The following is a 26,271-nucleotide window of genomic DNA, read 5'->3' on the forward strand; positions in this document are numbered from 1 at the left end:
CATGGCTGCTTTGGAGGGTGGTCTCCATAGCATTATACAACAGTGAGGTTCCCCAATCTCAGATCTTGCCCACTCCTGGTTCCACCCCAAGATCATAGAATCCTAGAATCATAGAGTTGGAAGGGGCCATACAGGCCCCTGCTCAGCGCAGGATCAGTCCAAAGCATCCTAAAGCATCCGCTGCTAAGATCTATCCATCTCCGCTGCTAAGAATAAGTGAAAATGAGGCTGAGGCTGGGAACACAACACCCGTAACCCCAAACTGACTGGCCTCCCTGGGGAAACCTCTGCAGGAAAAGGGAGGGAAGATCCATCCAGCTAAAGTATGAAACCCCTCTAATTGGGCGGATATATGGAAAAATCACAGAATAGTGTTAATTAACTTATATTAACACTAGTAGCTTAAGCCTGCTGTAGAAGCGGTGGTTGAGTGCGGGCTCAGGGCGCGGGGGGGGGAGGCACCCTGGCCGCTGGCACAGGAGGGCCACCGTAGTCTGGTAAGGGAGATCTGTTGGCTGCTCTGTCGTCAGTCCTGGGGCAAGGCACCAATCTGCGGATTTTGATCCCGGACTTGGCCCACCCCGACCCCCCTTAGCCTTTTATTTATACTGCAGAGTGCAAATGCTGGCAGGGGTTCATGGGAATTGTAGTCCATGGACATCTGGAGGGCCGCAGTTTGACCACCCCTGTTTTAGAGAGTGAATTCAATGGCCTTATAACACAGTGAGGTCTCTCCCCTCCTTAGGCTCCACCGCAAAATCTCCAGGAAGTTGCCCAATGAGATTTGGTAACTGCCAGTCCACAGCCCAGGTTTATGACCACCCTTCTGCCCCTCACTGCAGAGGTGCCAATTGCCAGCTAACCTGTAACACTGCAAGAATCATAGTCAGAACGACAGACTATATATGAGAAAACAACCACACAGCTGAAAGTCTTGCTTCTGGGGTTCTTGTACGTGGAATTGGCCTAATTGAGAAGCCTGTATTTTTTGCACAAAGTAAGAACGACAGCTCATGTTTCTCACCTCTTCCCACGTTCTCCAAGAACTCCAGTCCAGAGCACAAAAACTAGACAAAGGTATCCCCTCTACCCTCCCCTGAATCTTCGAAATGATGACCTTAATCAGTAGCGAAGTATTCGTAGCATCCCTTCCAGGCTTCACTGCGATGTCATTGATTTTTCATGGAAATCTCTAAGCACCGCCACGGTGAGAAGCCGTGCCAAGTCAGAGGATAAGTTGACTGAGAAGCGCAATTTGAAATTGTAGCCTTTTGCCAAATTCCCCCGTACAAGCCACGGGGAACGTATATTTCATTTGTGCTACAGAAACAGAATGGACTTTTTCTCCCATCCATCATGCAGTCAAAAAACCATTTTCTTCTGTTCTCTCTCACTGCTCTGCCTGGCTTGGTTACAGCTGACTGAGTCCTGGTTAACATATTACCGCACGGAGTACTTTTCCACGCCGCAGCTTTGACAAATTCAGTGGAAAGCTAGAACGTGTGTAATTGTCCTTAATCGCTGTGAGAGAACAGAGAAGTTTAGTAAAAATAACACATTAAGCAGAATGATTATTCTTTGTAAAAAGGGACAGAAACTACACTAGATTCCTAGTCATGTTAGACGCCCGGGGTAGTCAAACTGTGGCCCTCCAGATGTCCATGGACTACAATTTCCATGAGCTGGCAGGGGCTCATGGGAATTATATTTCATGGACACCTGGAGGGCCACAGTTTGACTACCCTGTCCTTCGAACACCTACTCACAATAAGAGGTCAACAGAGTGGGGTATATCAGCTGAGGTAGAACATCCAAATAACAAAACATTGCATTCCTGCTGTACACTATACTGGTGAGACCCCACTTGGAGTCCTGGGTGTGGTTCTGCAGGCCTCGCTTCAAAAAGGACGTGAACAAAATGGAGAGTTTACCGAGGAGAGCGACAAGGATGATCCAGGGCCTGGGGACCAAGTCCTAGGCGGAAAGGCTGAGAGAATATTCAGCCTGGAGAAGAGAAGAGACGGTTCTGATTATGATTCTTGCAGTGTTACAGGATAGCTGGCAATTGGCATCTTTAAGTATTTAAAAGGCTGCGATATAGAGGATGGAGCAGAGTTGTTCTCTCTTTCCCCAGAGGGGCAGACCAGAACCAATGGGATGAAGTTAATTCAAAAGAAATTCCGTCTCAACATCCGGAAGAAGTTCCTGACAGTCAGAGTGGTTTCTCAGTGGAACAGGCTTCCTCAGGAGGTGGTGGGTTCTCCATCTTTGGTTAGCCATCTGACAGAGAGGCTGATTCTGTGAAGGTTCAAGGGTGGGCAGGTTCCAGTGGATGAGCGATAGGGTTGTGAGTGTCCTGCATAGTGCAGCTGGTTGGAATTGATGACCCATTAGGTCCCTTCCAATTCTATGATTCTATGTTAGGGGACACAATTAGTTTCTTTGAGCACATGAAAGGTTGTCACTTGAAGGAGGGGAGGGAGCAGTTCCTGCTGGCAGCAGAGGAGGGGATCTATAGTAACGGCTTTAAACAACATGTTGAAAGAACAATACAATTCTAGATATCAGGAAAACAATTTTCACCATTGTATCTGAGGAAGTGTGCATGCCCACGAAAGCTCATACCTTGAATAAAAATTTGCTGGTCTTAAAGGTGCCATGGGATTCTAAATTTGTTCCTCCATCAGAGGAGTTCAGCAGTGGAATTGGCTGCTGAGAGAGGTGGTGAGCTCCCCCTTACTGACAGTCTGGACCAGGGGTAGTCAAACTGCGGCCCTCCAGATGTCCATGGACTACAATTCCCAGAAGCCCCTGCCAGCGAATGCTGGCAGGGGCTTCTGGGAATTGTAGTCCATGGACATCTGGAGGGCCACAGTTTGACTACCCCTGGTCTGGACAGATGATACTTATCCTGGATGCTTTAGGCTGATCCGGCATTGAGCAGGGGGTGGGACTAGGCGACCTCTATGATTCTAAAACTCACTCCAGAACACAAAACAACAACTAGAACTAATATAGAACCAAACCAAACACTTGTGCAACAGTATCACCTATTGATAGGGATCGCTATGTATGCATTACAATTCCCCACCTCCAATTAAACCTACAACATGATACAGGGTTTCCCAACATGATGCCCTCAGGTGTCCTGGTGTTTACCTGTACTTCTAGTGCCCTCTGAGCCAGAGTGGTACAGTGATTAAGAGTTACGGCCTTTAATCTGGAGAACTATGTTCAGTTCCCCTCTCCTCCTCCACATGCAGCCAGCTGGGTGACCTGGGGGCCAGTCTGTTCTCTCTGAGCTGTCTCAGCCTCACTTACCTCTCAGGGTGTCTGTTGTGGAGAGAGGAAGGCCATTGTAAGTTGCTTTGAGACTCCTTTGGGTAGTAAAAAGCGGGGTATGAAAAACCAGCTCTTCTTCTTCTTTGCAAGGTGGGGCTTGAGACTGGCTGCCATTTATTTAAATGCAGGGGTTTCCCATGGATGCAAGAGCAGTCACAAATGCTGTAGGAGCAGGAGGATTGTTCAGCCTCTGGACTTTTGCGTATGTTCCCCCTTCAGGCTTCCCTTCTGCAATTATTTTACAAACTGAGGAGGGAGGTGTGGCATTTGACTCCACTTCCTGCAGCTGCCATTTTGTATTTGGATTCACCTGTTGTGGCAGCCATTTGGGAGTGGTGCTCACCACCCTCTTGCTAACTTCCAAAAGTTCCACAGGGTCGAAAAGGTAAGGACCCTCTGACCTAATATTTAGAAAGGCACATCATCTGTTGGTTTTTGTGTATCTTCTTGTTGCAGTTCTGTGTTTATACACCCAACCTGTGTCAGTGGCAACAGAGAACTAGAGTTCAGGCCCAAAGAATTTGCTCAGGGCATCTTTTTGCTTGTCTGTGGGGTCATATCAAATTCATCAGCTCTTCTCCCAAGACCAAATGCCTCTCAGAAGGGAGGTCTCTGCCATGTCTTCCTTTGCTGTTCCCTCTTGAATGCGTTGCTCAACTTTTCCCACTGATCCTCTCTCTTTTGTTTCAATGAATCAGTGTACCCAGTTTCCGTGTTCAAATTCAGATAAAAGAAAACTTCTTCTCCTTCTCCTTCTCCTTCTCCTTCTCCTTCTCCTTCTCCTTCTCCTTCTCCTTCTCCTTCTCCTCCTTCCATCTTTCTTCTTCCTTCTCCTTCCTTCTTCTTCTTTCTTCTTCTTCTTTTTTGTAAGGTGGGGTTTGCGACTGGCTGCCATTCATTTAAATGTAGGGGTTTCCCATGGATGCAACCATATAAGATATACAACAATATAGGACAGCAATATAAAATATTGTTGACAACAATGACAGTAATATAAAATATAAAATAATACAGTTCACGTATGAATTTAAAATTTAAATTAGATCATTAAAAGCCGCTTCCTAAACACCATTACAGAGAGAGGGTTGGTTTGTTGGGTAGATTGATGTCTCGTAAGTGGGGTTCTTGGGAAGGGCATCTTCAGTCCTATTTTTTAAAATCCTACAGATGTTATGACAGCCCATTCACCATTCTAGTCAGAATGTCGTGCTGTTTTTCAGACTGATTTACCCTGCAACTTGCATGTTAGTTTACTCAACTGTATGCATACCTTTAGTTTCTTCAACTACTCTTTATTTGGAGATATGTTCCTATAGCAAAGACTAATCCTGTAGAGCTCATGGTATTTAGGACAAATTCTCAAGTGTCTTTAGGAAGAATGTCAACGGGGGGGGGGTAAAAATTGGAGGGACTGGTTTTGTAAGCCCTGGGTTGGGAAATATCTGGAGGCTTTGGGGGTGGAGACAGGTGGGGTGGGATTTGAGGCAGGGAGGAACCTCAGTCATGCATAATGCTATGGTATCCACACTCCAAAGCAGCCATTTTCATCAGGAGAACTGGTGTCATTAGTCTGAAGATGACCTGTAATTCCAGGGGATCCCCAGGTCCCACCTGGGGACTGGCATCCCTAGGAGGGGCCTCAGTTTGGTATAAGGCCGCAGAGTCCATCTTCTGAAGCAGCCGTTTTCTCCAGAATGCTTCAAATTCTGTTGAACTTGCTTGGCTACTAAACATTCACGTACGGAATTGATGGTTTCCTACTGTTTTCCAGCCTTCTACTTCTACTTCTTTTTGGATCTGGCCTGAAGCATGTTAGAGAGCTCAACCCCACTTAAAAGTCAAGGACCGAACGCTTTTGTTTAACTGAAACAAGCTCTAAGGCTAATAGAATTTCTCCTCGCAGGTTTATGCACAGGTTTATTCAATTCCATAACTATTTGAGTAATTTCAATTTCTGGTCTTTTGGGGCAATAAAATCAGAGTCCAGTAGCACCTTTAAGACCAACAAAGATTTATTCAAGGCAAGAGCTTTCAAATGCAAGCGTGCTACTCATTTGAATCCGGTCTTTTGGGGGAATGCGTTGTGATTTAAGTGCTGTTATTTTATGTTGCAGGGATCGATTATCTTCACCCAGATCTGGCCACGAACTATGTAAGTACATAACATTTTCCACATTTCAGTGTGAAATTTGTGTAGCGATTCTTCTGTGTTACAGATTAGCCTGCTGACACTGTGAACAGCACAGCTGAACTGTTGCTACTGATGTTGATGTGCGTGTGTATAGGGGGGCAGAGATTAATCACATGAAAAACAAGGAGAGCGCTCAAGAGATTCAGGTCGATCACCCCCCCCCCCCACCTGACGACAAATGGAACAAAATACATATTTTGTATAGGGGAATTATGAAGCTGTTTGTATTTGTAGCCTTTCAAAATAGCTGAATTTGTGTTTTATGCATGAGAAGGCTATAGTGTGACTTAACTGTTCAGCAGATGCTTGGTAACACCAGAGGTCCAACCCCCCCAGCAGTTTAAGTTACAAGCTACACATTCCAATTTCTTCTATGTTCATTTTCAGTGAGACTTTTCTTGATGGAAATGCCATGACCAAGTACCACTTACACTTGGGTTGCCAACCTCCAGGTGGTGATGGGGAATTTTCCAGAGTTACCACTGATCTCCCGGCAGCAGAGAGAAGTTCACCTTAATAATACGGATTTTGGAAGTTGAATTCTATCTAGGTCCCTCCTCCTCCACAAGGACTTCCCTTATAATCTTATCTTATCTCCTTATCTCTGGATATTTCTGAAAGGTTGTTGTTGTTGTCATCCATTCAGTTGTGCTTGACTCTTAGTGATTGCATGGCACAGCCGTGGCCACAATCCACGCTCCTGCACCGCCTCCCTCAGCCATGCAATGTTCTGGCTGGTGTCAATCTTGATCACCTCCAACCATTTGCTCTTTGTCGAATGGTGGCAGAGTCTAAATATGCAAATAGTGGGGGAGTACTAGCTGCTTAAAAAAATAAAATAATTTTATTATAAGAAGAAACAGATTTGTAAGTAAGAGAGGAGAGAAAGAGTCCTGTCTACGAAGGGAGGAGGAACAGGGAGGAACTGTGTTCAAAGTAGCAGGAAATCTCCAAGGGAGCCAATCAGGACACAGAAAGAGATTATTTGAAAAACACTAGAAAGTTCCTGTCTAAACATGCAAATTACATATTTTATAAATGATTTGGATGAGGGATTAGGTAAAGGTAAAGGTAAAGGTATCCCCTGTGCAAGCACCGAGTCATGTCTGACCCTTGGGGCGACGCCCTCTAGCGTTTTCATGGCAGACTCAATACGGGGTGGTTTGCCAGTGCCTTCCCCAGTCATTACCGTTTACCCCCCAGGAGCAAGCTGGGTACTCATTTTACCAACCTCGGAAGGATGGAAGGCTGAGTCAACCTTGAGCCGGCTGCTGGGATCGAACTCCCAGCCTCATGGGCAGAGCTTTCAGACTGCATGTCTGCTGCCTTACCACTCTGCGCCACAAGAGGCTCATTGAGCCACAAGAGGCTCATAAGAGGGATTAGAGGGGATACTAATTAAATTTGCAGATGATACTAAACTGGGAGGGGTAGTAAACACAAACGAAGACAGCAACCGAATACAGGATGATCTTGATAGGCTCAAGAAGTGGGCAAAGCTGAATAAAATGAAGTTCAATAGGGACAAATGTAAAATTCTGCATTTAGATAGGAAAAGGAAATACACCAATATAAGATGGGGGAGACTTGTCTTGCCAGTAGCATGTGTGAAAAGGATCTAGGAGTCTTAGTAGACCATACATTGAACATGAGTCAGCAGTGTGACTCGGTGGCTAAAAAGGCAAATGGGATTCGGGACTGTATCAAACGGAGAATTGTGTCCAGATCATGGGAGGTGATGGTATCGCTTTACTCTGCTCTGGTTCGGCCTCACTTGGAGTACTGTGTTCAGTTTTGGGCACCCCAATTGAAGAGGGATGTTGACAAACTGGAGCGTGTCCAGAGGATAGCAACAAAGTTGGTTAGGGGTTTGGAGACCAAGACGTTTGAGAAAAGGCTGGGGGAGCTTGGTCTGTTTAGCCTGGAGATGAGATGACTAAGAGGGGATCTGATAGGCATCTTCAAGTATTTAAAAGGGTGCCATATAGAGGATGGAACAGAGTTGTTCTCTCTTACCTTGGCGGGATGAACCCGAAATTCCGTCTAAATATCCGGAAGAAGTTCCTGACAGTCAGAGCGGTTTCTCAGTGGAACAGGCTTCCTCGGGAGGTGGTGGGTTCTCCATCTTTGGAAATTTTAAACAGAGGCTAGATAGCCATCTGACAGAGAGGCTGATTCTGTGAAGGCTCAAGGGGGTGGCGGGTGACAGTGGATGAGCGATAGGGTTGTGAGTGTCCTGCATAGTGCAAGGGGTTGCACTAGATGACCCAGGGGGACACTTCCAACTCTATAATTCTATGATTCTTTCTATATATCTCCTAACGCCCCTTGTAGAATATTCTCCAAAGCCTTTTGAATCATGCACATTACAGAACTTGCATATGCCAACATCGAACCAGAGTTGGCAACACTAATCAGAAGTGACATCATCATATCACTGGCAACATGAGGCACTCTGGTTTTTGGGCAAAGTCTCCATGGTAGAAGCTGCCTTGGAAAGTAGCCTTTATGGCATTATGCCCCATTGAATTCATTCCCCTCCCCAAACTCTGCCCTCCCCAGCCTCCATTCCACCAAATCTCCAAGGGTCATTCCACACCCATTAAAAAAGTGAAATCCTTACCATTTGTAAATGCCATTTTTTTTGGCATTCTGCATGACATTGTGAACATCTGCAAACTGGCGGCTACATCCTCCATTTTATAGCACGTGCAGGGGAAATCCACAAAACTGGATTGCCCCTGCCATGTAGTGCTAGCAGGATGAGAGCATCCAGGAAGACATTCGCACAAGACGCGTGCATTACCAAAGTGGCTGAAGTAGTGAGATTTCCAGCTTCAATGCCCGCTTCTCAAGTCGGCCTCCCAGGAACAGGGCTTTCTTCTTTTTTTTTTTTAACTGCCAGGACCAACAAATAGGCGCACAATCGCCCATGCAGAGCAAAAAATAAACTGCCCAGTAAGCATGCCTGTTCCCCACCCCCCAAAAACCAAATCACCCCCCTTTTTTTTAAAGCATCAACTCCAGATTTCAAGAGGGATTACAGAGAAAGGAACCCAATGCATCCATTAATTAACACAAATGCATTTAAATGAATAGTTTTTTAAAAAAAAATTGCAGGCATCGCTGTCCCTTTAAAAGAGCGAGGAAGGTGATTGGTTGCCTGTCTTGATTGACAGGCAGAAGAGAGGAGCGTGTCTAGCGCGTTCCCCTCTTCCGCCATTTCAAGGAGGCATGCAAAATGTCAGGAAGTGCTAGATGGCAGCAGAGGAGTCAGCAGGTGAGGAATTCCAGGAGGCGCATTTTTATTTAGCGTTACACCATTGCACTGGTGTAAAGCTTTTTTTTTTCTTGTGCGGAATGGCCCCAGGTATTTCAGAACCCAGAACTGCAACCCTAATGTTTCCTCCTCTTGAGGGCGGGGAGTGTGTAAGCACCTGTCTTTCTTTTCCTGGGTCAACACTGCTCTTACAGCTTGGTCTGACCTAACAGTGCTGTCTATAGACATATTCGTGAAGGGAAAATCTTTCAATATCTGCTAGCCAGTGTGACAGAGAGGAACCTCCTCCACATTCAGGGGCATTAATCCTCTGCATCCCAGAGCTAGGAGGCAACATCAGGAGAAGGCCTCAGCCTGTATGCCTTCTTGTTGGCTGTCCAGAGGAACTGGTTGGCCACTGCGTGAGGCAGGAGTTGGGACTAGATGGACCCTCACTGGCCTGACCCAGCAGTGCTCCTCTTATGTTCTTATGATGCCGATGAGCTAGGCATTTACTTCTCAGAAATGAATCCCTAGATTGGTATGATTCAGTCTATTTGTTGCAGACACAACACTTAAGCAAGTCTTCAGTTCAGCTCGGTAGGTTTCACAATGGAAGACTACTTTGAGAGAAGGACAGGAGGCACATAACAACTTGTTCCAGAGCCTATTGAATTCCATGAGGAGTCATTCTGTTTGCATCACTAGGCTTTGAGCCAAGCCGATAATTGTGGAGATGCCTAGAGGAGGACGCTCATCCATGAGGAATGCAAGGAGTTTTGTTTACTCCAGTGAATTAAAGTGTGGCGGCCATCAAAGCAAAGTCCTTCAAAATAGGACTAGAGTCCTTGTAAGCCAGAAGAGAGGCATAGCCATGTATAATCACTTTTTATCAGTGGGGCAAGACATGGATGGCAGACTCCTTGAACAAGGTGAGGGGTTTTTTTTTTATTTCAGATGCAGGGCTTCTCACTGGATATTTGCAACCATCTGTCATTGCATTCCTCCTGCGTTTCCAAAGAGGCCAGGCAATGCGCTCGAGTGGATTTCAAGTGTTTTCATTTTGAGAAACAGAAACCTTAGAAAAATCTTAGCAAGTAGGTTTACCTGTTCCGATTTCTGGAAGTGCACGGAGATTTGAGGGTGATGTGGGGTCCCCAGAAAAAGAGATCACTTCCCTGGGATAAAATGGCTGCTGTGGAGAGTGGACTTTAGGGCATTTGACCCTGCTGAGGACCCTTCCAAAACTCATCCTCCATGGCCTCCAGCCTGCAAATCTCCAGGTGCGTCCCAAACCAGAGCTGGCAGCCCTAGACAACTCCACAGGGCTTTTCTGCCAGGCCTCTGAGGCCTAAAACCATCCACTATATTGTCAAAACTGCGATGGACCATCTGTCAGAATCTCCAGGTATTTCTGCCATGATTTCATTCTGTTTTATTCTGTTGCTTATTAGGGTGTTCATGTAGCCTGGCCTCTTGGCCCTCTTGGCACAGGTGCCATGATGTTTTATGCTTCCTTACCCTCCTGTCACATTCCTTCCCCTTCCTTCCCCTAGCTTCCCTAGTTTTCTGTAGTTCCCAGACCTTCCTGTCCCTTGATGGACAAATGATTATCTCTGTATTTTGACTCTTTTGAACTGTGCTTGGTTTGAGTTCCCAAGGGGCCCTATATTGTTCCTCGTATGCTTTGTAAGTCAGTCCTGACTATGCCTTCAATGTCGATGTTTGCATTTTCTCAATAAAGAAACTTTAATTCCACAAGTTCTTATTTGGAAATTGAAGTCTCTTACATCATCCTTGTGAGCCTCCCGCCTTTCTCTCCCATGATAACAGAGCAGGCAACTGTTTATATTTGTTTTAAGACGATAATTTAATGTATGCATTCAAAATTATACTTTTATACTAATTGCATGTGTTTTACTCTATTGTAAACCGCCCAGAGTCTCGTGACATAGGCCAGTTAACAATAACAATAATAATAACAATAAACAGTGGCACCTGGAAAATGAGGAATTGGAAGAAGAGAAGGAGCTCATCTAGGACTTCAGTTTTTCCTAGACAACATGGCAGGGGTGGCCAAACTATGGCTCTCCAGATATTCATAGACTACAATTCCCATGAGCCCCTGCCAGCATGTGTCACCTACAAGTGGGGTCCAGAGATGTGCCAAAATTCCAACCAATTCCCCAGCAACAGAGACCAGTTCCCCTGGAGACAGCGATTGATTTAGAGCAGGGGTAGTCAAACTGCGGCCCTCCAGATGTCCATGGACTACAATTCCCAGGAACCCCCTGCCAGCATTCGCTGGCAGAGGGCTCCTGGGAATTGTAGTCCATGGACATCTGGAGGGCCGCAGTTTGACTACCCCTGATTTAGAGCATGGACTTCCTCAAGTCTGACACGGAGTTAAAGAAAGGCTGGGGTGGGCTGTGGAGGGGGAGTGTTAGCTGCCAGGGAGGGCTAATTAGCATCCAGCTGCATGAGTAACTGAACCATCAGGACAGTCTGTCATGGTGAGGCTGCTGGCTCCTCTAAGAGTCACAATCCAGCCGTCTGGATCCCCACAGAGGAGGATTTCACTTTGAAGGCTGGAAAAACAGGAGGCTGTCTTTCTGTGCACATGAGTCAATTGGAGGATTGATGGTGTCACTCTTGCAGTGGATTTTGCACATCTCCGAAATCTCCCCATGAGGCAAGCCTTCTGTTGAGTGGGAAGCGAAGGCATGTGCCAAGTGCCAGAATTTAGGAGCAGAGCTGTTGAGATGTTCCGCAGGGACGGGTGGGTGGGCATTTTGGATTCCCTCTGGCAACAGAGAGATACATCAGAGGAATGGCAGAGTTTGCCATGGGTGGTTCTAAATAAAGATCACGGGGGAATGGAGCCATGTAAAAAGGGCAGGTATTGATGGCTGTTGTCAATGGTGTTTCATCAGACTGGAGAGAGGTGAGTAGCGGGGTACCTCAGGGCTCGGTGCTCGGCCCGGTACTTTTTAACATATTTATTAATGATCTAGATGAGGGGGTGGAGGGACTACTCATCAAGTTTGCAGATGACACCAAATTGGGAGGACTGGCAAATACTCCGGAAGATAGAGACAGAGTTCAACGAGATCTGAACACAATGGAAAAATGGGCAAATGAGAACAAGATGCAATTTAATAAAGATAAGTGTAAAGTTCTGCATCTGGGTCAGAAAAATCAAAAGCATGCCTACAGGGTACAGAGGAGAGCGACGAAGATGATCTGGGGCCAAGGGACCAAGCCCTATGAAGATAGGTTGAGGGACGTGGGAATGTTCAGCCTGGAGAAAAGGAGGTTGAGAGGGGACATGATAGCCCTCTTTAAGTATTTGAAAGGTTGTCACTTGGAGGAGGGCAGGATGCTGTTTCTGTTGGCTGCAGAGGAGAGGACACGCAGTAATGGGTTTAAACTTCAAGTACAACGATATAGGCTAGATATCAGGAAAAAAAATTTCACAGTCAGAGTAGTTCAGCAGTGGAATAGGCTGCCTAAGGAGGTGGTGAGCTCCCCCTCACTGGCAGTCTTCAAGCAAAGGTTGGATACACACTTTTCTTGGATGCTTTAGGATGCTTAGGGCTGATCCTGCGTTGAGCAGGGGGTTGGACTAGATGGCCTGTATGGCCCCTTCCAACTCTATGATTCTGGGATTCTGATTCTGGGATTCTGTGATGGCTGGCAAAGTTGGTAATCCGGTGGGAAGCAGGGCTCTCATAGGTAAGAAAGGGGAAATAGGAGTAGGATTTGGGTTTTTGTACCCTGCCTTTTTACTACCCGAAAGAATTTCAAAGCGGCTTGCTCTCCCCACAACAGACCCCCTGTGAGGTAGGTGGGGCTGAGAGAGCTCTGAGAGAACCATGATTGGCCAAAGGTCACCCAACTGTCTGCATGTGGAGGGGGAGTAGGGAATGACCCATGGTTCTCTGGATTAGATGTTGCCACTCTTTATCACGACACCACATTGGCTCTCCCTGTGCCCTTTGGGTGTAAAGTAGCAACTGGCTCTGTTGCAGCACAGCTGTCAAAACTACAGTTGGACACACTCCTGAAAAATATAGTCGGTCACAGAAGCCAGGAGCAGCTGATCTCCTTCACATGCCCCACATGGAGCTGTCCCTGCTCGGCCTTCTCAGTGCAGGGACTGACAGGAATCATTCTCCAAGATACCTGGCTCCACTCGCTTTCTGAAAACACCTCAGTGACCCCAGGAGGTATTCTGCGTGGAGCCAAATAAAACAGTTTTAAAAACAACCAGCTTAGTCCGCTTTATGATATTACAATCGTTGTTCTGCATTGAATATAGTCTGCTGAAAAACTACGTTGCAATGCTCTCTGCATGGAACATTTCATAGCCCTGCCCCCTGTAGTTTTGCCAACTCCGCTTTGTTCTCTAATGCAGTCACTAATCTGCATAACTAAAGAGCTTCTCTGCATGACTAATTGACCGTCGCAGGCAGGCAGGAGAGAAATGAATCGGTGAAAAGCATCTTTCAGAAACAACGCTTAAAAGACACTTAAAGCACCGAAAAGGCAGTGCAGAGCAAAATCACCATGCAGAGCAAAATCAATTTTGCAGAGTAAATTCTCTCTTCTGTGCAGAGATCAGAAAAACAACGATGTATTTGGTGAGTTTTCATCAGCTTATCCACCATGCAGAAGAGGCCCTGGAAAGGAGATCTGCTGCCTGAAGAGAGCTGCATATGAGAGCCCCTTGAGAGCTTGTCTGTGAGCAGCTGGAGAGCAATCCTTTAGAGCAGTGGTCCCCAACCTCCGGTCTGGGGACCGGGACCGGTCCGTGGATCAGTCAGTACAGGGCCGTGGTTCATCCTCGTCCTCCTCCCCAGCTGCTGCCTCAGGGGCTGCCTTGCCACAAACAAAAAACAAGGGGGGGTATTTTGCGCCCCCAATGAAAAAGAATAAAAAATAAAATGTGACACACACACACTCAAAGAGCAAGGGGGAAGCCAGATAATTGAAAGGGAAGAGACTTGCAATTATGCGTTGCTACTCAACATTCTCCATTTTTGAAAAACACCCCCCTCCCTTCCCCCGGAAGCCATGGAGGCGGGACCAGGGGAGGGACATCTCCCTGGCGAAATGAGTACCGATGACACCTCCTCACTGAAACCTAATGGGGGATTGCGCCATCTGTTGGATTTTGACCAGGTGAATGCAGTTTAGCCGATTTCCCTGCTTCCGCTACAAATAGGCAGATGGAGCAAAACTGGGACGGGAGGCTGACGGCATCATCTAAAACCATGATTTTAAGGCAATAGCATCTGGAAATGATTTTGCTGAAATTCCCTCGTGCGAAATGGCCCCCAGGAATTTCCCAACCTGAAATTCCTCACTGGCTGCTGTGGACCAGGCTAGGTCTTTCAGAAGGGATCATGGGAGGCAAGACCTTCCTGGCTTTCCAGTGGGGCTTGGAGAAGTTTGGGGGTGGCCAGAACCTAAGCAAAAAGAGAACATCCTGGTGCTTAAAGCACAAGTCATTTTGAGTTCTGTGTATCATGTGTTGTTTCAATGTGTTGTTTTATCAAATGGCTTTGTGTCTTTTTTTTTTTTTTACCATGTCCTTTCCCGCCTTGGATTCCAAGGTTATTAGACTCCCTTCTTCTCCGTTTCCCCTTCCTATTCTTTCCTTTTCCTATGTAATTTTGAAAACTAACAGAAATTGTAATTAATAAGCAAACATATAAATATTTTAAATTGATAAGGAAACCAGAAAAGTTCCTACATCAAGTGGGCTGAGTAATGGAGGTATGAGCTATGGACCATGCAAGATCTGTTGTGTGCATCATTCAACAGAATATGAAGAATATCCTACAGGAGGCATCAGAGGAGATGTGTAGTTGGCATATTTACATTAGGGACTTCATGATATTTTCAAATAACTTCCTCCTGTGTCCTGATTAGCTCAGCTGAAGCTTTCCTGCTCCTCTGAGCACACTTCCGTCTGCTTGCCTCTAGAAGAACAACATCTCCCTCCTTGCAACCCGCAGAAGGATATACCAGCAATGGGGGTAAGACAAGCAGATCACAGCACACTGGACCATCAAATTCACTATCTCAGAGCAGGGAGAAGGCGATGGAGGATGAATTATGTCCCTTTAGAAGACAATTATTGGAAAAATGGCAGAAAGGACTGTTGGAATTTTTACAACTTAATACAACAGAAGGCATGAAAAATCAGTGATTTGGGAAACACATAACCACAGAACACAGTTGATATTAGAATACAGTTGTTATTAGACTCCCTTCTTCTCCGTTTCCCCTTCCTATTCTTTCCTTTTCCTATGTAATTTTGAAAACTAACAGAAATTGTAATTAATAAGCAAACTCTATGGTCGTCTTTACAATAGAGTTTTTGCCCAAATACCAGAGTATCCTGCTTCGCTGGCACTGTGCACTGGAAGTGAAATCCCCATTGGGTGGACCTGGGCCTCCCCTCTCTGCTGATTAGTCTCCATGCTAACTTATTGCCCCCAGCAGCCCTAATGCTCACTCTAAAAATGTTACCACTAAGAAATGTATTGAAAGTTGTATTGAGGCCCTGCTTACTCTGCCACAATGTCTTATTTATTAACTAATGGAAAAATAAATAAAATCGTGTAAATAATAATTACATATCAGCCGAAGCTCTTAAGCCCTATTAAAAGGCCTGTCTGAAGTTTTTAAACTGAAATCTTTGAACGGGATACTTGCTGCTGGCTCCAGGTCATTAATATTTAAATCAGCTCATTAATATGTCACTTGGTTGTTAGGCTTAATTACAGGGCCCATTTTTCCATTTGGAAAGACATAGTGCTGGTTAGGGTGGGATTGAGGTGGGATTTCAGCTCTAAGGCACTCAGACCGTGCTCATTGTCAGACTCCTTATGCCAGGGGTAGTCAAACTGCAGCCCTCCAGATGTCCATGGACTTCAATTCCCATGAGCCCCTGCCAGCATTCGCTGGCAGGGGGCTCCTGGGAATTGTAGTCCATGGACATCTGGAGGGCCGCAGTTTGACTACCCCTGCCTTATGCTCTGTGTGGTGCAGCATGCTTTCATCCATTCATGTGAAATTTCATCATTTTTGATAGTGGGGTGGAGAGGGAAAAAGCATTCCAGCTCCACTGGGGTCTAGAACATTTTTTAAAGTAAAAGCAAAACCATGCTTCACATTGGGTATTATGCATAATAAAAGATGCCTGATTGGGCATCTGGTATGGCTCTGTATGCTTAGAATTCAGGGCAGGAAGGCAGCTGATAGTACGCATCTCGTAATCAGAAGAACATCGCCAGAAAAACATAGCTATTTTTTTCAAAAAGCCCTCCGAACTAGTGACCATAACTACATCATGTACCTGTGGGTTCCTTGAATAAGAGCATAAGAGCATAAGAAAAACCATGCTGGATCAGGCCAATGCCCCATCCAATCCAACATTCTGTGTCACACAGTGGCCAAACCCCAGGTGCCATCAGGAGGTCCACCAGTGAGCCAGGCCCCCTTCCAAGCACCAAGAAAGCATCATTACCCCAGACAGAGTGTCCCATCAATGCCTTGTGGCTAAGAGCCACACAGACCTCTCCTCCAGATGTTTCTTCAGTCCCCTCTTGAAGCTGCCTATGCTTGTAGCTACCATCACTTCCTGCAGCAGTGAAATTTAGTAGACTTTTTTGTTTAAAAAAATATTCCATGTCAGACTGTAACAAGTAGGGGTGACAGCTTTGAGTTGGGAAATTCATGGAGATTTGGGGACCCAGAAAGAACAGAGTGGGGAGTGGGGAGGAAGCTCAGCAGGGATGTCATGGGCCACCCTCTGAAGCTGCCATTTTCTACACAGGAACTGGCATCTGCAGTCTGAAAGTTGATTGTAATGTTTGGGGAACTCCAGGACCCTCCTGGAGGTTAGCAACCATAGTAAGAAGTCCCAGGACCAGAACTGAGAGAGATAACTAGCTGAGGCTAAAAATACTCGTGGGTCACTCCTGCTGCACACCCCCAAATTATCTGTAGAAAACACTGCATACTTCACTAATATGTTGTTGCTAAATGTATTATGTTCCGTATATACCACAGAAAGATAATAACCATGAATGCCAATTTAAGGAGGCACTATGGCTTAGTGGGAGACCATCTAATTGGCATGTAGAAGGTTCTGAGATCTGGACGAGGATCTGGGAAATCTAGGTTCAAATGCCCACTCGTACCGCAAAGCCTGTCACAATGCTCTCAGCCTGACCGAGGCAGGCAATGGCATACTACCTCCAAAATGACTCTTGCCCAGCAGCCAGACCATCTTAGGAACTCCTGGTTACACTGGGCCATATATAATACTCCTGGATATTTGGAGATGGAGCTTGGGGAGCCTCTAGTAACTTTGAGATTTTCTGCATTCTCATTTTTCTTGCTTATAAGTTCCTGTTTTTTTGGATATTTTTTCTTGTTCTACATGTGTTTTGCTCCCCCTAGTGATCAATTCAATATTAACATAGGTCTGGCATAAAAACCTGCAGGGTGAAATGCCAAACATAAACTGATGTAATATTGAATCGGCCACCAGAGGGAGCAAGGCATGTGGAACAGAAAAAAAACCGTGAAAAAACAGGAACTTACAAGCAAGGAAAATAAGAATGCAGGAAATCCCTTTTGACACCAATCCAAAGCATTTCTTTTAAATTTCATTAACCACTTTTATTTGGATTTCATTTTATCCCTCTTGTACCAAAGCACCTTTCTTTTATTCTGTTTTGTGAAAATGAAACTGAGTCAAACATAACATTTCACAAAGCAGCCCTCAGGTATAACAAGTGCCCAACCACGTCATACTAAAAGAACTGTGACTAGCCAAGGTCCCCCAAATGGCTGCAGGTGGAGGAGAAGTGGGGAATCAAATCTGGTGCTCCAGATTAGAGTCTAATGGTCTTTAACCCCTGCACTACACTGGTTCTCAAGTAATTTTGATCAATCACAGCCTAATCAAAAATATGCTACTTAACCCTAAATACTTTCACATGTTTTTCTTCACTGGGTTTAGCATAACACTGCCCATTTTAGGGAGGAAATCTGCATGCCTCAAAAGCATATCCTGGTTCTCTTCCTTGCGGGAACCCAAAATAGTTCTACCCTTCTCCATTTTATCACAACACAAACCCTGTGAAGTAGAATCATAGAATCATAGAATCATAGAGTTGGAAGGGGCCATACAGGCCATCTAGTCCAACCCCCTGCTCAACGCAGGATCAGCCCAAAGCATCCTAAAGCAGAGTGCAACTAGCCCAAAGTCACCCAGTCGGCTTCCATGATAGAGGAAGGGATTGAATGCAGCATAAGATTCCTTTATGCTCAGCTCAGCCTATCTGCTGGAATACTCTGTGCAACTGGGTGAACGTAACTGGAGATTTACATCAGAGGCAAAAATTACGTTGTTCTCCAAGCCTGAAAATCCACAGGTCTTCTACCTTCTGAAAATTATTTCTCCCCCTCTACCCAAAGGACTCTTCATTCTGAGCTGATAATTAAACCACAAAGTATAATGTATTCCATGGTTTGCTTTTCAGCTCCAACTGCACACACAAAGCCTGTAATTTTGTCAGGCGAAACTTCTCCAAGATAAAAGGCTTTCTGGCAGGGATAATGAAACTCTATCACAATGCGAGAGAGATGCCGATTTCAATGACGGGTTGGAGGAAAACAGCTGTGGATTTTGTTTTTGACAAATGGATGAAGGGAAGGGAACTGAGCGTACATATCTTAATGGCCTTTTCTATGTAATATACTGAAGCAGAGACCTCCATCGAAAACATTTAAATTCATGACTGGTCACATTTCAAATTATATGCCCATTAGCGAGGTAAACTAGCAGAATTTAGCCAGCAGTGCTCCCTATGTAGAATCCTGAGCATCATATTGCTTCAGTTCTGAAGCATCAGATAACCATGTTTTAAGTCTAGTTATTCTGTGAAATAGGATATCTTGGTTTGTCCCAATAAATGCTGGATCCAGCTCTTCCTCTTTGTAGCCTGGGAAAGCATTGCTGTGGAATTCCCATCTTCAGCACCAAAGCTAATGGTATAGATGCTCATGAGCATGAATCACAAATAGCATTCTTCATGCTTTGGATTAGCTATGGGGATTCTTCCGACTTCAGTGCCTGTCCAACTGTATATATGCATTTAAGGTCTAATCCTGCAATCTGCTTGTGGGAAGATCACAGATCTGTCAACAGAAGGGACTGAAATTTGTGGATTGGCCCCACCTTCTCCTTCCTCCAGCCATCCCTTTCAAATCACAGAAACTTGAGGCCTGGGGTTGTGAGACCCACACTGATTAATATTAGGTTTGTCTCCCTCACAAGCAGTTATTTTCTCTGGGGAACTGCTCTCTGTAATCTGGAGACCAGTGTAATTCTGGGGGATCTCCAAGCCACACCCAAAGGTGGGCAGTCCTAAGTAAGATTCAAATCTAGCAGCACCTTAGGGGTCAACAAGATTTCAGGGGTGTTATGCCTCACCTGCTCACCGGGGGGAATCCCACCTTGCATTGGGGCTCTCCCAGGGCCTTGGAGTGGGAAAGACGGGGGGGGGGGGTTGCTCACTCTTGCCTTTCTCTTCCCTGCTGGAGTTCCCCTGGCCATAGACCTGACATGCAGCTTCTCTTCCTCCTCTCAGCTGCCTTTTATTCCCTCCTTGCTTTCTCCTCCTCCCACCCCTCCTAGGAGAGCTGTCCCCATCTTTCAGGGATGTATGGGGCTCATTTGCCTGGGGCTGCCCTGCTGCTGTGATGTTTTACCCGACCACTCTCAATAAGTAGACTTTGTTGAAGAAAATCTCTTTATTGAACAAACAGTGATGTGAGCATCTCTACGTTCCTGCTAGGACTGACCTGCCTGGGAACCATTAGCTCTAATCAGTCCCAGCCCAATCACCCAATTGGGTGTGAAACTGTCCAGATACTGCTTGGTGTGCCAAAAGTGATCACCTTTTTGAGTCTCCTCCACCTCCCTCACAGGGTGTATTTGTTGGGGAGAGGAAGGGAAGGCGATTGTAAGGGAAGGCGATTGTAAGCTGCTTTGAGACTCTTTTGGGTAGTGAAAAGTGGTATATAAAAACCAACCCTTCTTTAAGTTTAAATGGCTCCCCAATCTGTACAAAGTGCTTCAGTTTGTGAACCAGCACAGCAGTTCATGTAGGTCCATGATACTGTTCAAGGTTCTGCTACACACCAAACGAAATGGCAAAAAATGCAGTTTATGCCCATCCCTGCTCAGAACTCTAGAAAACTTTCCTAGGTTCAAAAGTCAAAGGATTACAGCAATGAGGTTTAATACTCTCTGCCTGTGTCCCCTGGTTCCCAATTAAGAATATATTGACAGCCGCTGACTCATTTCACATACTGTAGGATGCGAATTTGTGGAGGCACTGCAAATTGGGAGATTTCTGCATAGGTCACAAGGCCTGAAGCCTCAACCTAGCAGCAGCTGTGTCATCCACACTAAACCAAGAGTAGCATCAGCTGCAATTCGATTTTCCAAATTACTGGGGGCTTGAAGAACAACTGTCCCTCCCAGAACAGTTGTTTGGTAAGTAGATTTCTTCAGGCAGAAACAAGGAACTGCAGCTGATCTGCAGAATTTAAACACAGAAGTGGATGGGAAAGATTCCAAGCTCCAACTTGGTGTCATGGTTAAGAACAGCAGCCTCTAATCTGGAGAACTGGGTTTGATTTCCCACTAGGGTTGGGTGCTTTGGTCCCCTGCGTTCGTGTGCCAACTGGTGCGCCGGGCAACGTACCTCCCCCCCACACACACACGCTGTATCGCGGGCTGCTTCGGGTGCAAATGGCCACTTTGCTGAAGCCCGACCCTATTCCCCACTCTTCCTCTACATTCAGCCAGCTGGGTGAGTTCTCTCTGAGTTCTCTCAGCCCCACCTCCCTCTCATTGTGCCTTGTTGTGGGGAGAGAAGGGTATGTGTTGTGCGTGAGAATCTACATCGGTCTGAGCTTGAGATCTGAGGAAGGATTCTAGCAGCCTCAAAAACAGCTTCAGGACTCCCAGCCACGGGAGCTAATCCCTTTAAACCAGGGGTAGTCAAACTGCAGCCCTCCAAATGTCCATGGACTACAATTCCCAGGAGCCCCCTGCCAGCGAATGCTGGCAGGGGGCTCCTGGGAATTGTAGTCCATGGACATCTGGAGGGCCGCAGTTTGACTACCCCTGGACTAATCAAGTGCCTCTGAGCTTATCGGGCTCAGCTTTGGGAGATTCTGTTGTTTGAATGTATATAAGCTGGGGTTTGTTCTCAGGGGTTCTAGTCTTGTTGTCGCTTCCTTCAACATGCACTCACCGCTGAGATCGATAAAGAGCCGTTTGTTTGCCTCGTCCCCTGGCGTTCATTCTTGTGAACCCACATATTTTACAGTGAACAAATGTAAGCAGCTCTGAGACTCCTTTCAGGTGGTACAAAAAAACAACTCTTCTTCCTGTTTGGACACAAGATTTCTTGTTTATGATTTCCATACTCGTCTTAACCAAACTGGACCCAAAAAGAGGAGAAATTAGCTTTGAGTTCCCGAAAGGAATTACCTTCGGTCTGTGTACACTGGGTTGATCTTAGTAAGGGCACCTCACAATAAAATTATAAAGAGAGAGATTTTAAAAAAACAACAAATAGCTTGATTGTATATACAAAATAAAATAAAAGAACTTAAAATGTAAAGAATCAACATGGAGCCTTAGAAAACTGATATCCTAAGGGCATTTCTGTGCATCAGTAAAAACAGCGCTTTTCCAGCTGAATGGCAAAGTGCTGAATGTTATCTCGCTTCCCAGCCATTCCTCACATTTTCTGCTGACTTGCCTTGTCTGCCGCCATTTCACACTCCTTACCCTTCACATGTGCTGCTGGAAATGGCAGAAGAGGGCCACGGGCCTTATATGCATCTCTCTTCCACCTGTTAGTCAATCCAGGCAGCCAATCTCCTTCTTATTCTATAACTAGAATTAAAGCCCGTTGTAGCTGATACAATGGGCACTAGCAGGGGGGGAAATAGCAAAAAAAGAGGGAGGTAGAATGGAAGAGAGTGATTAAGATAGAGAGAGCTTGGCATTGGGAAGAGGAAGGGGAGCGATTGTCCAGTCTGTAAGAGCATGAAATTGAATATGTGTGTTATATGGGGGGTTGTGGTGCAATGGTTGCAAATGAGGGTGCGGATGTGGAGATATGGGTGTCAAGAACCTGTGGTGTGGAATGTTCGTTGAGTGTGGAAGAGGACTGACCTTTGGGAAATGTGGCATAGTGGTTACAGATGAGCTTTCCGGAGCCATGTCTTCAGATATGTGAAGAGAAAATCAGGCTGGAGACTCTTCTTAGGGGAGGATTACATGTCAACCAATTCCTTTCAGTTCTGCACTCAACTTCATTTTTCTTCATGTGTGAATTAGGCCACAGATACCGAAATGTCCCCCTGCTCCTTCTGTCTCCATTTTTTTACTGTTGGTATAATGTTATGTGCCCACATGCTTCTTTCACTGTTGCCCCTTGGAAGAAGAAGAGATGGATTTTTGTACCCTGCTGTTTACTACCCAAAGGACTGTGTGAGATCTGAGAGAAATGGGAATGGGCCACAGTGACCCAGCAGGCTTCAAATGTCTCAAAGCAGTTTCCAATTGCCTTCCGTTTTTCTCCCCATAACAGACACCCTGTGAGGGAAGTGGGAATGGCCCACAGCCACCCAGCAGGCCTCAGGTTCTCAAAGCAGTTTAAAATCACATTCCCTTCTTCTCCCCTGAGGTTTACTGAAGCATCTTGGCAAAACACTGGGAGTGAATGACCGGTCTGAAACTCTTCTTGACGGTCCTGGGTGGACTGGATGCTAGGCTGCCTTCATCTGTGGCTGGATCAAACTAGATTCAGGCAGGTCACCGTGTTAGCCTGAAGCAAAAGAACAAACCTTGATTCCAGGGCCACCTTGAAGACCAACCAAGCTTTACTCTGGGCATACGTTTTCACGTGCGTGCCATCTTTTACCCCAAATAAAACTTGGTTGGTCTCACAGGTGCCACCAGACTCCAGTCATGTTCTGCTGGATTGGCTTAGTGACATTGAAGCATTGCCCAGCTGTCTTTAGCTGGAAATGGTTCACACTGCCTTGTGATGTATCCCTTGGCACAAATGATATGGCTGTATTGGGCATGCCTTGAGAGTTAGCAGTAAAGGTTTTTTTTTGTGCTTGTTTTGTATGAAGTCCGAACTAATGTGAGCAACTCACAGACGATGCCATTTTCAAGCAATTGGATGCTGGAATAAACCCGTTTTCCAGGAGCTTCCTCAGCGATTAGTCTCAGTATATAGAAGGCTCAGTACAATAACTGTAAACTTTATAATATCACATAGGCAACTGCTATACTTGAGCATAAAGAGCCTCTTGGGGCGCAGAGTGGTAAGGCAGCCATCTGAAAGCTTTGTCCATGAGGCTGGGAGTTCAATCCCAGAAGCCAGCTCAAGGTTGACTCAGCCTTCCATCCTTCCGAGGTCGGTAAAATGAGTACCCAGCTTGCTGGGGGGTAAACGGTAATGACAGGGGAAGGCACTGGCAAACCACCCCGTATTGTCTGCCATGAAAACACTGGAGGGCATCACCCCAAGGGTCAGACATGACTCGGTGCTTGCACAGGGGATACCTTTACCTTTTTACCTTTATACTTGAGCAGTTGCCCCTAATTCAGCTTTGGGCTCCCATTGTCTCTTTGCCCAGTCCTAAGCTCCTTAAAGGGAGGGAGGCTTCCAATTGTGGCAAGTAGATTCTTCATGCTTGTATTTCTTCTTGGAAAGAGGGAAGAAGTGGTTAACTAGTGTTTTCACACACACTAAATCAGGCGTAGTCAAACTGCGGCCCTCCAGATGTCCATGGACTACAATTCCCAGGAGCCCCCTGCCAGCGAACTGGCAGGGGGCTCCTGGGAATTGTAGTCCATGGACATCTGGAGGGCCGCAGTTTGACTACCCCTGCACTAAATAATATGCAACTGGATTTTCCTGTGGCCCATTCCGCACACAATGGTTGATGCACTTCCAATGCACTAGGAGTAGATTTTCCAGTTCTGCACAGGAAAATCCAGCTGCAAAAGGACACTGAATGTGCATTATCCTACCTGTGCAGGATGAGCCTGTGTGAACTGGCACAACCCACTTGCAAACCGTTGCTGAAGCGGATGGAGACTGCATCCTTCAGCATGTGTGAAAGCACCTAGTTAAGGCGCTTCTGCAAAGTGAGCCGAGCAGTCCTGGAATCGGTTACATCCGGTATCGTCAGAGATGCTGCATCTGATTAATGTCATCCTGGAGCCCTGCCTGAGCACTCTGTCAAATGAAGCATCCCATAAATTGCCGTTATAACGTTGGCTTCGATCAGATCTGTTCAGTCTTGCTGAGAACATTCCGTCGAAGGAATATAAATGAAAATGGGCTCTTGGGGTGAAAGTAAACAACGGAGAAAAGTGAAATGAATCTAATGTCTGGGGATGGCTGTCCCTGTTCTTGGAGCTCCAACTAGCGTGCAGCAGGCCAGCTCATGTTGGGCGGGAGCGCCTAGGAGAAGGAGGCTGAGATCGTGAATAGCACCTGGGGAGATCCTGAGCTCTCAGAATGGGGTGGGTGCACATCAAAGCCCTGAGCAGGTCCGGGCTAACCAGACATCACCAGATTTCAGAAGCCAAGCAGGGCTGGCTCTAGTTAGTATGTGTATGGGAGACCACCAAAGAAGTCCAAGGTTGTTATGCAGAGGCAGACCATGGCAAACCCTCTCTGCTGTGACCTGGGCTGAATCTGCACTTACTTTGTTTATTCCATTGTGGATCCTGCTGAATTAAGATTGATTTGAACTCGGGTCTTCCTCTATTCCCCCCCTCCCATTGAAACAGAAAAGTGTTCTGCATATGATTAGGGAAGCTCAGAACGGGGGGGGGGGGAGCAAGCGCAGCAGGAGTCTCTTTCTTCTCTTGAAGGAGGGGGGAAGAGGATTGGAGACAGCAGAGGAGGGGGAATAACTCCAAGAGGAAAATCTCTGCCAAGAGAAGTTAGGGTTTCTGGAGTTCCTGATGAGAGAAGTTAGGGCTTCCCCTTTAAGGGAAGCCTTGCAACCTGGGAACAAGGAAGTCTTTGAACTGATGCCCTGGCCAATCAGGGCTTTTCTACAGCGCTGGAGGCTTGAGGCAGAAAGTTATTTTGGGGAAAGCTTGTTGCAAAGGGAAAATTTAAATTGCCCAAAATCAAAATGGAAATCACATTCAGTGCAGATGGCAGGGACTGAATCGACCTGGGATTGGAATAAAAGCTCTGTGCAGATTCAGACCTGGATGGCACAAGTTAGCCTGGTCTTATCAGATCTGGCTGCTAAGCTGGTTTGTACTTAGACGGGAGACCACCAAGGAAGTCCACAGGGGAGTTTCACAGAGTTAGGCAATATGAGGCCACCTCTGCATGTCTCTGGCCTTGAAAACCCCATGAAAGGTCACCATAAAGGTAAAGGTAAAGGTAAAGGTATCCCCTGTGCAAGCACTGAGTCATGTCTGACCCTTGGGGTGACGCCCTCTAGCGTTTTCATGGCAGACTCAATACGGGGTGGTTTGCCAGTGCCTTCCCCAGTCATTACCGTTTACCCCTCAGCAAGCTGGGTACTCATTTTACCGACCTCGGAAGGATGGAAGGCTGAGTCAACCTTGAGCCGGCTGCTGGGATTGAACTCCCAGCCTCATGGGCAGACAGCTTCAGATAGCATTTCTGCCGCTTATCACTCTGCGCCACAAGAGGCTCAAAAGGTCACCATAAGTCATTACAAAAAAACAAGCAAACACACACAGACACAAAAAGAAAGAAAAATTACATCTCTGAAAGAAATGTGTAGTGCAGGGGTAGTCAAACTGCGGCCCTCCAGATGTCCATGGACTACATTTCCCAGGAGTCCGAATGCTGGCAGGGGCTCCTGGGAATTGTAGTCCATGGACATCTGGAGGGCCGCAGTTTGACTACCCCTGGTGTAGTGTATTACTTTTGGCAGCTGAGAGAGAGAGAGAGAGAGAGAGAGAGAGAGAGAGAGAGAGAGAGAGAGAGAGAGAGAGAGAGAGAGAGAGAGAGACTGTGCCTGTAAACCTCCTTGAAAAGAAATAGCAAGAGCGGGAACATTTGCAATTAGGAACACATAAATGCAGGTTGCCTGGAGAGCCTTCACAATAAAGCCCTTAATTTTTGTGTTGGGCTCTTGTTTCCATTCAGAGCAGACACATCTCAAGATATTTATTCAGGACACATTAAAAATAAATCCTAGAGGCTAATGGCAGATTTTGGGAACTTTGTGAAGTGCAGCCTGGCCGTGTAATAAGTTGTTTCAGAGCTTGTTAACTCCAGGAACTGTGCTGAGTGTGCCATGAAGTTACCGGGCAGTCGCTGTTGTTGATGCTTCTCTGCTCCCCAAC

At 46.2% G+C, this 26,271-nt stretch overlaps 1 protein-coding gene across 1 annotated transcript in view; it reads left to right on the forward strand.

The window, feature by feature from the left end:
• Positions 1-26,271, forward strand: part of PCSK2 (proprotein convertase subtilisin/kexin type 2) — a 166,031-nt gene that overhangs the window by 95,337 nt on the left and 44,423 nt on the right. Inside the window, exon 5 of the mRNA XM_077316561.1 lies at positions 5,457-5,494. Coding sequence (XP_077172676.1) covers positions 5,457-5,494 — 38 coding nt within the window. The remainder of the gene's footprint in view (positions 1-5,456; positions 5,495-26,271) is intronic.

Source organism: Paroedura picta, chromosome 1 (assembly GCF_049243985.1).
Source record: "Paroedura picta isolate Pp20150507F chromosome 1, Ppicta_v3.0, whole genome shotgun sequence".
NCBI lineage: Eukaryota > Metazoa > Chordata > Lepidosauria > Squamata > Gekkonidae > Paroedura > Paroedura picta.